This window comes from Anguilla rostrata, chromosome 1, assembly GCF_018555375.3.
Source record: "Anguilla rostrata isolate EN2019 chromosome 1, ASM1855537v3, whole genome shotgun sequence".
Classification (NCBI taxonomy): domain Eukaryota; kingdom Metazoa; phylum Chordata; class Actinopteri; order Anguilliformes; family Anguillidae; genus Anguilla; species Anguilla rostrata.
The window spans coordinates 41,904,089-41,916,720 of record NC_057933.1 but is presented as its reverse complement, the minus strand read 5'-3'; the positions used below and the strand labels follow the sequence as shown (position 1 = coordinate 41,916,720).

Below are 12,632 nucleotides of genomic sequence, written 5' to 3'. Positions count from 1 at the left end.
CTTCATCTTGCTTTGCTTGGATGTCTGTCAGTATAGCCTACTCTAGGGATGCAGAGCGTCTTTTAAAAAATAATTGATTAAGACAAAATTGAGGCAATTCATATTTAAACCAAATATCTGTTCGGCGTGTTCGATTTCCGTACGCCGAAACTGATTACGATTCTACACGTAGCATAATAACAACTGATTTATGGATTGTACAACGTTAAATTTTCCAACCGCGGACCAGCTGTCTCTGACATCAACCAATTCACTGAAAGGGTTGACATCCCGAGTCCCGCCTCTACAATGTGAAGACCAATGAGAACACACAATGTATTTGAAGAACCTATTAAAAAACATCACCATCGCGGTTATTACTTCCCTGTGGTAGGACTTGACAATGTAGCCTGGTCTACTACCGAGTATAGACGGTTCACTCGTACGGGTGAGGATTTTAATCCCTGGCCGCCAGGACTGTTCATTTGGGGTTTAGGGTAAATAGAAAAAAATAGTGGTGAGCATAGAGTGGTGTTCTACCTTGGATTTTCTTAATTTTAAGGCAGTGAGTGGTTGTCCGAAGTGACAAATTAACAATGGAAAATAAATAATGAAGTGGATGCGCCAGGCCTGCTGTAGTAGCTGTAATAGCTAGCTAGTAGCTAGCAGCAGGACAGGAACAGCACAAAACATCTGCAGCCGATTCCAGCGCTGGAGGGGCACTGACCTGAGGGTAACCGAGCCTCATACGAGGTCCGATTGATAGCATTAGCTAGCTAACTTTGAGTGACTAGCAACACGATATCATAATATGCAAGTCTATTGCTCGCTAAATCCCATGATTGCAAATGTGCATCAATAAAGTGTTTAACATTGCTGTTTGCTAGTTTTCCGTCTTGTGGAAGAAAAAAGGAAGTTGGTGGCTAGCTAGCCTGCTAGCTTCTTCAGGACCAGTATCCAAATAACTAGCTAGCGAACGCTGCGCTCTTTTCCGAAGTTGAAATAAGACTGCAAGCCAAGAGTTCATACTCTAGACACTTCCGAAATTAGGTGGATTTAATGCGATCCTTTGTTCCGATTTGCTGGAAGGACTTAGTAAGACCACCAACGGTAACCAAACTTAACAAATTTGCGGAATACTCCGAGAACCAACAATGGGGGAAAATGACAACATGGACTATTTTTACCAGCAAGTATTACAGAAGGACGTGACTCGGCGGCTGCAGGTTGGCCAAGATCTGATTGACTACCTCAACGATCCCCATAGGTCGTCTGATGTCGACCAGGAAAAACCTCGTTTGGATAAAACCATTGATGAGCTAACGGCATGGGTAAATTCAAGCAATTATAAGGTAATTATAAGATGTAACTGAGATTTTCGCTTTACGGATCGAATCCGTTTTGAGTATCGTGATAAAACGTGTGGGTTATAATGTGCTCATACGCGACGAGACTCCGCATTCCTTGCGAGGGCTTCGCTTTGCTTGAGGCCGGTGACATGTCAGCATTGTTGTGTCGGGGTGGTCATAGCTGGGCCATCTTATAAAAACCAGCTTGAAAATACTGCTTTTGAATAACAACGCTCTGTTATGTGCAAGCCTTAAACCTTAAATTAGCTGACCTACCAGTCTGCTTTTTCCTCCTGATTGCAGTCCTGTAATTCAGTGTTATAGCTATAACAGCAGTTGGCACGCTAGCTGTTAGCTAGGTGTTCTTGTTTTAAACATTTTTATAGTATAAGCATAAATCGTTGACGCTTACAAGGCTAAATGGGAAGTAGAGTAAGGGAACAAATGTTTCTGTCAAAATGTGTCGTGTGACACCGGGCACCGAGTTGTATTGCCATAACAACTTGGACAGCTGAATGTTATGCTTACTGCCGGTGTTCTAATGATGAAAAAATGTCCTCCATTGACCGGAGGATGGGGGTGGTGGGCAACTCACTGGATCGACGTGGTCCATGCTCTTTCAGTGGAAAAATAAGCTAAATGTCGATAACAGCGCAAGCGAACGAGCAGCAAGCCTGAGTGATGTTGTCAGCATAACCTCAGCAGTGTCATTTTGGTGCATGCATATTTTTAGATAGCTAATGTATACAATCATATCATGACGTTGCCAACTTTTTTTTTACATTTACCATGCTATTGATCACTATTTTATTACTATTAATTAATTAATTTTAATGTTACATATAGGCGATTTCTATTTTTTATTAGCTGTCAATTTGAAGGTTTTTCCTCCACACAGAAATGTATGTAGGCCTAAATGGGAGTAAAACGCATTATTGGGGTACGGAGTGCATGCATTTTGATTTCCATTGTATGTCCCCACTGTATGCAAAAGTAGGCCTGCTTCACTGTTATTTAACTGGTGTGTTTCTTTGTAAAGGATGTCTTATCTTTTGTACTTTAATTAGTTCATCTGATGAAATCTGCAGCCTAAGTTAAGGAAAGAATTGAGTAGTAATATTGGTTTGGTTTTGGGTGAATTACATTTTAGCTATCGGTTGAGATTAATTTGATCTGTTGTTTTAGGTCCAAATTTCATTTTTATTTCCATTCTTTTTTTGTTTTAGTAGGAGTTTACTACAGGAAAGTTTTGGAACGGTGAGATAAATAGCCTAATTCTTTGACCACACTGAGAAGCATGATACCAAGGCAATTGGCATTTGTTAATTTTATTGATTACTTTTTTATTATCTACAGAATTATAAGAGATAAGCATTTTGTCAACAGTTCATATCCAGCAGTGATGGGGGAATAAATGACTGTAAGCTTAGGGAGGTAACTAGGTAGCTGTTTCGTAGGTGACTTAGTTAATGCACCTGTCTTAACTATTGCTTGTATTTTTCCATAGACTGCGTTGTTGCTGTTCTCGTTTGTGTTAGTGTTAATCAGTTTAACCTTCAGGGTCCAAGTTGAACTATGCGGTTGTTCCCTGCACTTGGACTGGTACTTCTGTCTAGGGTTTTCATCATACTTGTTCCTGGTTATGGTTATACACATTGTTGTACGTCGCTCTGGATAAGAGCGTCTGCCAAATGCCTGTAATGTAATGTAATGGAATATAAGCTGCCAGTTCTAAGATAGTTTTTTGATGTTGCATACCATGGGAAACGGAGAGAAAGGCCTATGATTGTATATCTCATTGGGATACAAAGCTATCGTGAGCCATTTCTCCAATTTCACATGCTCCCCGTGTCTTTCTGGTTCTATTTTACCTTATGAAAGTCCTAATCTTTAACTGGCCCAGGATTTTGAGTAGGACTAACTTGTTGACCTCAATCAGGGGTTTTCAACCTTTTCTAGTCCAGGGACAAAGGCATCGCGATTGTGGACCAGGGGGAGGGGGGGTTCTATCTGTGCAACTGCCAGCTGGCCCTACACCCCTTCAATACCTATAAGGACCCCCAGGGAAAATCCTGGGAAAATTTGTTTTTATACATTTGTTTAGCCTAATAAAAGTAAAGATTTTCTTCCTCACATAACTACTCAGAGGAGTGTCTCATTACTCTTAACTTTCCACTCTCCACTGATTAAATTTTATTATTTTTAAAAAAATATTTTGAATTCAGTGTCCCCAACCTAAGGCCTTGTCTAATATGACTCCTGAATAGGTTTTTCTATTTGTCAGTCTTTTCACTGCCTCAACTTCTCCATTTCAATTTTGACACATACATCAGGTAAGGAATGTAGGCTGTATGTGGGCTTAGTATTGGCCTGGGTTCCTGACGCTGGCATTTCCCAACCATGCCTGACTTTGTCCAATATTCTTGCAAATCGGAAGTTGTGAGTAAAGGTTACCTGCATTGTCAGCACTGTGCTAATCTCAAATATTTTTTATTCATACTGTGTGTATATGTGTGAAATACCTTGTATTGCCCTTGGCCATAAACAAAACATTGTATGGCTGACAGGAACATTTTCTGGCAGTATTTACATATAATGTTCTTGTCCAAAAGGTCAAAAGACACTGATCCAATTAGACAAAGTGCTTGGTACTTTAGACTGTTGCAAATTCTTTAAACATTTAGCTTGAACTGTTGAACTGTTTGATTATCTGAACACTTCAAAGGTATCTTAGCTTGCTAACTGCTGTCACAGTGCTAGTCTGGTTAGCTTGCTGTGTAGTGAGCTATATGTAGATAACATTATCTATTTACTTGTTGGGTAGGCTTGTCCCATTGTGCTTGTGTGTTGTTATTTGAAAGGCCCTAAAAACTGTCTTGATTGGTGATTCATCTTCTGACTTCAGAAGCAAGTGCTGTCCATGGTCCCATTGACTGCATCACACTTTTCTTCCATGGCTTATATTTTCTACCCAGACTTTAAGTTGCCATCCGTCCAGTTTGTGATTTCATGTCACAGTGAAAGCTGAAGCAGCATGTTTATAATGGATGTAAAAAAATCTTTTGGTTGGCAGCTATTATTATTTCACTATCGATCAATTTTCAGTTTACAGCGTAAAGTACAACATCGCAGATGAAAATCAAATAAATTGGAGAGTTTGTTGATGGCTAAAATGTAAGATTATTATCTTAAATGGAACCAACACCAAGCATCATTTTAACTGGAAACACATGGATATTCAGTGATACACAAATATTTCTTGACCTCAGATGTGAAAGTTTCAGAAGTGGGGCTCCTAGGGAACTGTAAAATGTTCATAACTTTGAAAGTGAAGTCATTCAATTTTGCATCATTTATTGGAGTAGTTACTTGCATTACACTGGCCTTTTTTGAACATGCTCTCATGTTGGTATAAATTATAAGATCGTGACCAATAATCAAACAAGCTGTAACCTGGATCTCGTTTGAACATAATTTTTAGTTTTTCCAAAAGATGCGGTCTTGTTTACGGCTGGCAACAAAAATGCTTATCTCGCACTTCCAAAAACTAAAAATTACAAAACCAAATTGACATTTTAACGGATGTAGCCAATGTGTTACAAAAGCCGTTGACCGAGAAAAGCATGCGAAGGGTGCGTGGGATGAACTGTGAGTCCCATGCAAGCTTAGGACACCGCAAGAAATACCCCTAAGACATCAGTGGGAGAACACTGAAAGGGGAGCAGCCTGTCTTTTGGAAACTTGCTCCCTTTAATTTCCTCATCTTTGGAGGCTAAGCTGTCCTCACAGTTTCTCTTAGACTGGCATTTATTGGTGTCTTTCTTGCTCAACAGGCACTGTAAAAAAACTTGTCACATTTGCACTTGTATACATACACACACATATGTATATATATACACACTTGAGGCAGAAAATGATTTTTAGTGTCATTACACAATTAAAACACTTATTTTCAAAGACTTTTTTGCAGTGGGAATGGAAATCCTTTAGCAGTTGTGTGTGTGTGTGTGTGTGTGTAAACCATGTGCAAGCTGTTGCATAGGCATAGTCCTGTGGAGTTGTTTTAGAAGTCCATGTTGTAGGCTTGTCTCTGCATGGAAGCTAGCCTACTTGATGTTGTAGGTTAAGAAATGGAAACTCGACGCAAAGTAATGCATATTGAAAATAACAGTTTATCACTGTTATTGCAGCAGAAATTATTTTGCCGCTCAACCTTACTTGCATCCCTTTTATGAAGTCATCACAATGCTTTTTCTAGCTTGGTTTCATCAGCAGTGATGGGGTACGCACAATCTAATGTGTTGAGTGAAGTGTCTTATTTGCTTCCCTATTTCAGTGGGCAGGGGGCTGTCTGAACACAAAAACCAGAACTTCGCATGTTCTAAGGAAATCAGGGGTGTCATTGCGGGAATGCACGTTATTTGTTGGGATTGCTGGCTCTTGATAGGTTGTGGGTGTCGTGGTTATGCAAAACATGTCAACGGCACAGATTTTTACAGATTTTAAACGTTAAATGCTGAATTTTCTTGATTGTTTCATCAGCGGACAGACAGATTAAATATTAAATGATTATTTCTGGGTTAAGTTCCCCTAAAATAAAATGGCACTCAAAATGTGATCCTCGTAAAGGTATTTGCAGGTAACTTGCGACAAACATCAATATCAACCAATACACAAAGTGGCCAGTGTGATACGACATAAATTCAGCAGAGGCAACACATTTGATGGATCGCTGTTGCTGTACTAAATGAAGTGACAATGTCATGCTGAAAAAGGGCTGAATTATTATTTGAAAATTTTCTGTTTGTGATTTTACAGATTAATCCTATATATGTTTCATAATTTCAAATAACTTCAAATTATTTGCTATACAAATGAAGTGTGTTATGTGTTTCCTTCTTAAGTTATGTTTGTGCTCACCAGCATAGGAAAGTTTGTATTTGTGCTATAATGTAAAACAGGGAGGTATCTGCAGTGGTATCAACCATATACTCTTAATCAAAGTTATCACACAGGTAAAGTGATTCATATTCAGCAAAATATTACAGAATACTTTTTTGTACACATTAGAACTTTTTTTCAAGATGACAGGATGCCACAGTCTGGTATTGAATCTGGATTGTACCAGTGCACATGGTTGACTTCAAACTTTCCAAATTGACTATGGAGGTGTTGCAGTGTAAAGAAAATGGTACCATTATTGATGTGACCAAAGTGTGTATGCAATAATGAAATAATTATTGTCCAATAAAAATCATCATAAACTGATTTAATATGTAGATGTATGAAACCACACATGAAGTACTGGAAAGTGACGGAAAAAGGATCTTTCACGGAGGACTACATTTAATACTATATACCCCTTCACAAAACTTAAAAAAAACTTTTAAAAAATTGAGTTCTTTACCATCTGGTGAATTCACAAGCTTGTACAAAAATGCATTGTGGGATGTATATCATAATGTATCCCACTATTTTTGTTGAGTGAGACAGTAGAGGCGAGGACAAAGGCATTGGGGTGCTTCTGCAGTGAATGAACAGTTTACAGATCCAAGAAGAAAAGGTTATTTTCATGGGAAAAATTCACTGAGCTGTAATTCCATATGCCAGCTGATAGGTTTGCCCTATTTATACCCGCTTTTGGTGTGAGCAAAGGCTGTGAAGCTAGATAAAAAGAATGTTTCGAGCTAGGATTCTAGAATTCAGTGAGAGAGGAGGGGGTGAACGGTCAAACATCCACTTTTAGCTAAAGTTACAGTTCCTATCAGTTCCTATCCAAAACAGGAACTCACTTCACCCTACATTGACACTTGCCAGTCTCTTCCAACAGAGGACTGATGATTTACTAATCCATATCCACATCCAAACAAGTTTTGCAAAAGTATTATTATTAGCTGTCTGTTAACTTCCCGGAGCTCTGCCACTTGTACTGAGGCTTTAGGGAAGTTGTTCACTTACGCGCAACATACAGCTAAAATGTTTTTTTGTTTGTTCCTTTTTTCACTTCAGTTGAATCATTTTGTAAATGTTTCCTTGGTCCAATTATTATTATATTCTGGGCATAAATTATGAAAATATTTGTGTGTGTTTTGCGACAACGGAGTTTTAATTTCGGCCTCATGCATTATTCATGAGTCAGATCTCCCCTCCCAGCCCTGATGGTATGTTCTGTCTTTGTGTGTCACCTCCCCCTCATGGAATGTCCCATTATGGTGATTTCTTGAGAGCAATGACCCATTTTGTGCCTTTCCACAATAAAGCAGAAATGGCTAATGTCATCCATGAAAGAGCAAAGTATTGGCCTTCACTTTAAAAATGGCAGCTAAGGGAAGTTCCAGACGTGCTCTCATACTGAAGTTCCTGGCCACTGCTTGTTGTTCGAATGCAGATCACCCTTCTTCAAGTACCCTTATACTTCATTTTTTTTGGTTAGGCATAATACAGTGACCTTACATATGGAGCATATGTTTGTACCCTTACCAAGGCTCTATGTTTTGGTGTAGTTAAATTTGCCTTCTCGTAACCTGGCTGATCCTGTTGACTGACTGCTGCAGTTTCTTAGCAGTAGGCATCTATGGGAGTCATTAGAGACGTGTGTATAGCTGAACTGAATCACACAAGCTCCTGCATGGCCCTAATCTGTGGCCTCTAACTATTTTCCCTGTGTCTCTGACCAGGGAGGGAAATTGACACTATGACATCACAATTCCCAAGTCAATTCATGAGCCAGGCAATGTAAAAAGCACCCCGCGTTTAAGTGCATCATTAAGCACCACACAGCAGCAGAGATGAGCTCTGTACATCTCTGCAAATCAATGACTCTGCTGCTGTGTAACCATTTATAAATCAAATGTTTGCTCTTTCTCCAGTTGCAGTAGAAAGCAGTTCTGTTGGTATTGATGGCTTAAGTGAACTGGGTCTTAAACATAAATTACAAATTAGTGTCCATAAGATGCATTGTGGACTGGAAAATTGGTTCTTGTATTACAAAAAATGTGGTTAAATAACAATTGCAGTAATGGAAAAGCTACTTTTTCTTGAAATAACAGACATTCACTTAATTGCATTGTGCATTTAGTGCTAGTAGTTTTCTGGAAGTAACAAATGCGCTACTGCGTTTAATGTGCTCACGAGCTCCAAATGACACAAAATGTGAGGTATTTTCTATGTGAATCGGGATGAGACCTCCAAAGCACCCAGTATGTTAGGCAGCAGTCTTTGTTGGCTAGGGCATTATTTGAATGTAATCTTCAAAGAGCTCTGCATGTTTTGGCATAATCTTTGCTTGCAAGGATGCAATCCGCTACAGAGAGAGAGGCTAAATTCTGTCGTCAGAAAAAAATAAAAAAAGTGTGACCCTGTAATTGAAGCCATCTTCATCCCTACAACATCCAGTCATACAACATCATAGTACTGGACTATAAAGTACAGTAGTTTAGGGTACAGTACAGCACTGGTATCATAAAAGTGCTCTGCTCGGCACCCATTTATGCTCTTAATTTCTTATCTTCCTTACCTGTTGAACTGGCTAGAAATGACGGCATGTGAGCGTGAGCAGTGCGAGGAGTACAGTGGACATAATTTAAATGGATCGTGGAGGGGGTTTCAAAAGGATGTAGCGTTTGTCTTTTTTCTTGCTTCATTTTCGTTACAGTATCACTCACTCGCAAGCCATGCACATGAGCCGACTGAAAACCCCTTTGAATGAATGAATGAATCATTGCATTTATATAGCACTTTTCTGAATGCTCAAAGTACTTTACAGTGATGAGTGGGAACTCTCCTCACCCACCACCAATGTGTAGCACCCACCTGGGTGCACGGCAGCCATTTTGCACCAGAACACTCACCACACATAAGCTAAGGTGGAGAGGGAGAGAACATTTTTAGCCAATTAAATCAGGGGATGATTAGGTGGAAAGTTTGAGAGAGCCAGTTTCGGAATTTAGCCAGGACATCGGGGAACCCTCTACTCTTTGCAACAAGTCTCATGGGGTCTTTAATCGCCACAATGAGTCAGGACCTCGGTTTAATGTCTCATCCTAAAGACGGCATCTCCTACAACACAGTGTTCCCGTCCCTGCACTGGGGAATTTGGGCATTGGGATTTTTTTGACCAGAGGGAAGATTGCCCCCGGCTGGCCCACCAATAGGCTACCAGCAGCAACTTAGGTTTCCCAGGTGGTCTTCCATCCAAGTACTAACAAAGCCCACATTTGCAAACCTTATCAAAATTTATATTCCTCAGTTGATTCAAAGACTCAATAAATCTTGTTTTGTTGTAATTGTAGCCAATTAATTTGAATGATTAGCTATGTTAATGCTGCCTATCATTTCAAGTGTTAGCCTAATTCAAGAATTAATGTTATGCTATGGCTCTTTGTTTCCTTATTAGACCAATTTAATTGTCAAATTATGTTTATTTGTGTACTTGTGTTTATTAAAGAAATGAATGAACTATTGTACAAATAACTTTTTTACTACTAGAATCAATATTGAAAATATTTTCGTAATTAGAAATTCCTGGTAAACGTGATGCTTTAAAACAAAAAAGAAGAAAAATAAACAGAGAATTTTGAGCAACACCTTTTTCCTTTGAGCGATGAGCAATTTTGAAGCGGAGGGAGTAAAAGGACGTGGAGCTGGGGGGCGGAGTACAAACACAGCTCATGAGCAAGGCGGAACAAATTCTACCACTTCGCTGCGGTCACATGCTATGCTAGAAATAAAATTGGAATATAATGTAATTTTTTAACAGACTTTTTTAACAGTTTTGATAGTCTGACAGAGATTTTGAATAGTTCACTTTTTTATTTTACAATTTATTGGTGAGAAGAGAATGATCAGAAAATAAGGAATCTTCTGGTTACATGAAAAATTCTCATTTAGCATGTCATAATTCATGTCTGCACATATAACGGCCATTTGAGACACATTGGCGTGCTTGTGAAGTCTTTTGGTAGACCTAGTTTTGTAATCGAGTTTTATATCTACACTTAGTTTGTAAAATAAAACAATGTTATTTTTTTAAGATGTTTTTCTCCAAGGCACATTCTGTTTATGAAGATTGTCACTTTATAGTGTATAGCTATGTCTAGTCTGTGGTGTGGTTACAGCTTGACATTTGTCCTATAAGGTGAATTATCTTGTAAGTTCATTCAAACTATGTAAGGTAACTAAGCTAATTGAATTAACCACAGTAACATTACTCATCAAATATGCATAGCTGACATGATGCAGATTTCTCAAACCTCACACTCAAAATATAGAGGTGAAAGGCGATGCGTTTCATTTCAATGGAAAACATTCCCTTCGGCTATAATTTAGGCAATTTTTTCATTAAGAGTGGTTTAATGTGGAAGCCTGTATTTCATGCCTACTGTGGCATTCTGTTTTGGAATAACAGTGGAGACTTGGAATGCTTGTGATGTCAATCACTTAAATGGCCCTTTGTCGTGTCAGAATTATTTAGCTGCTTGTGCTGGGCTGGTTCAATTTTCAATTCAAACTGGGTGGACTCGATATGATGCCTTTGGCTGCTTGTAGGCAAGCAAGACTGCAGCTAATGATTAGACGTCCATGATGGTCGAGGTCAATATCTACTGGTTGAAACATGAAGACTCATGAATATGAAGATGCACATTTGTGTTGTTTTCAATCGCGATGAAGCTAACCTGATAAGTTGATAACTTGGCTCAGAGACATAGCTTTCGATGCATAGCTAATAAAAGTTAATAATTGTGTACAAATGAACAAATTAATAAGTGAACAAAAAAAATCATGATGCGAATATGAACAGTGAACAATAGATAGTGAACAGTACATACATTCTTATTTAACAACTTCTCTTTTGAATTGTGCAAATGTACTGTATGTCTTTCCTGTCTGATAGGAAGAGTAGTAATGAGAACAGCAGAGAATGTTAGTGACTTATTGCTTATTGGCACACTTCCTGCTTTTGTGTAGCACTTAGCTGTGTGTGGAGACTGCCACTCAAGCAGGCAATAGAATTAATTAATTTTAACATCAAGTCAGTAAGTGAAAGAATGACACTTTCCTGCACTCTAATATTTGCAAAATGCAGTTAAATTACCAGCGACCAGTGATGGATCATGCTATGGAATTTATTCGAGTCCAGCTTTTACGTACCTTGCCGTGTCTATCTTGCCTGAATTCATCAGTGCATTGCCTCTCTGATCTGCTGATTCTGCTCTGTTTTCATGTGTAATGTCTGGATGAATTGCATGCTTCAGCCAGCATTCACTGTGAATTGCAGGAACTAAACATCTGCAGTAGAAGGATCTACCAACAGAGCCGTGCAGTGAAGGGATCTACCAACAGACCCCAACAATGTAGGCAGTTACCATGTGTAATGATGAAGGGACTTATCGACAGAGCCCAACAGCAATGGGATTTACCAGCTGAGCTAAACAGTGAAGGGATTTACTGACAGAGCCCAGAAGCAAAGGGATTTACAGATAGATCCTGATAATGCACTAAGCACAGAGTAATAATGAAGCTACTGGAATCAGTGCATTTTCTTTTACTGTAACTACTGCTGTTTCAATACATGAGTATTGTGACCTTTCAGCCACATGAATGTATCTTGCTGTAGGTCTCTAAGAGGAGTTGTGAAAATCCTGTTAAATATCTGTGGTCTTTTGTTTCACAGGTGGCATTGGTGGGTCTGGATATTGTCAGCGCATTCATAGACCGACTGGCAGAGCGCTTCAAAGGATATGTGGCAACAGGTTTGTGCTTTTCCGTCTCTCTTTCAGCTGCAGGTGACCTTCACCTCAAACTCTCCAATAAACTGCTAAGCTATTCAGACCTGCTCAGATCATCGGGCTCTTGTGTCCTGTTTGGGGACAGATGCCATGAGAACTTTTTTCAGTACGACCAAAACATTTAGTCGGTGGCACGTGAGAAACTCAGAATTTCCCCTGCACAACCAAAGATCAAGGGGACTATCATATCTGCAGTAAACTGGTCCCTGTGGACATATATGTCAATACTATTGTGGCATCGAAGTTTACCCTCTGTATGGGATTGTTGAAGGAGCTTACTGTGTGTGGTGGCTGGATAGAGAGGTACACCACTAAATACTATTTGTATTATATTAAAAATTTGACACGGCAAATGCTGGCCTTAAATTTGCCATCATGTCCCATAGTTTTGCCGAGTCCCACATGATTTAAATGCAGTTTTTTCTGACTGTTTGTTGGTGTCACATCTGACCCCATGGAAAACTGACCTAAGGTTCACTTTTTATATAGAAAAACAACCCTTTGGGTTTTGGGATTT

General features: G+C 39.2%; 1 protein-coding gene across 20 annotated transcripts in view; it reads left to right on the top strand.

The window, feature by feature from the left end:
- Positions 1–362: 362 nt before the first annotated feature.
- The window catches only part of LOC135255916 (CLIP-associating protein 2-like), a 131,614-nt gene continuing 119,344 nt past the window's right edge, over positions 363–12,632 (top strand). For 13 of the 20 annotated variants that reach the window (XM_064337825.1, XM_064337806.1, XM_064337768.1 and 10 more), the window contains exons 1-2: positions 363–1,331; positions 12,001–12,079. In XM_064337825.1, the coding sequence (XP_064193895.1) occupies positions 1,134–1,331; positions 12,001–12,079 (277 nt within the window). In that variant the 5' untranslated portion in view covers positions 363–1,133. The remainder of the gene's footprint in view (positions 1,332–12,000; positions 12,080–12,632) is intronic. The other 7 variants (XM_064337902.1, XM_064337789.1, XM_064337776.1 and 4 more) reach the window with 1 other exon arrangement.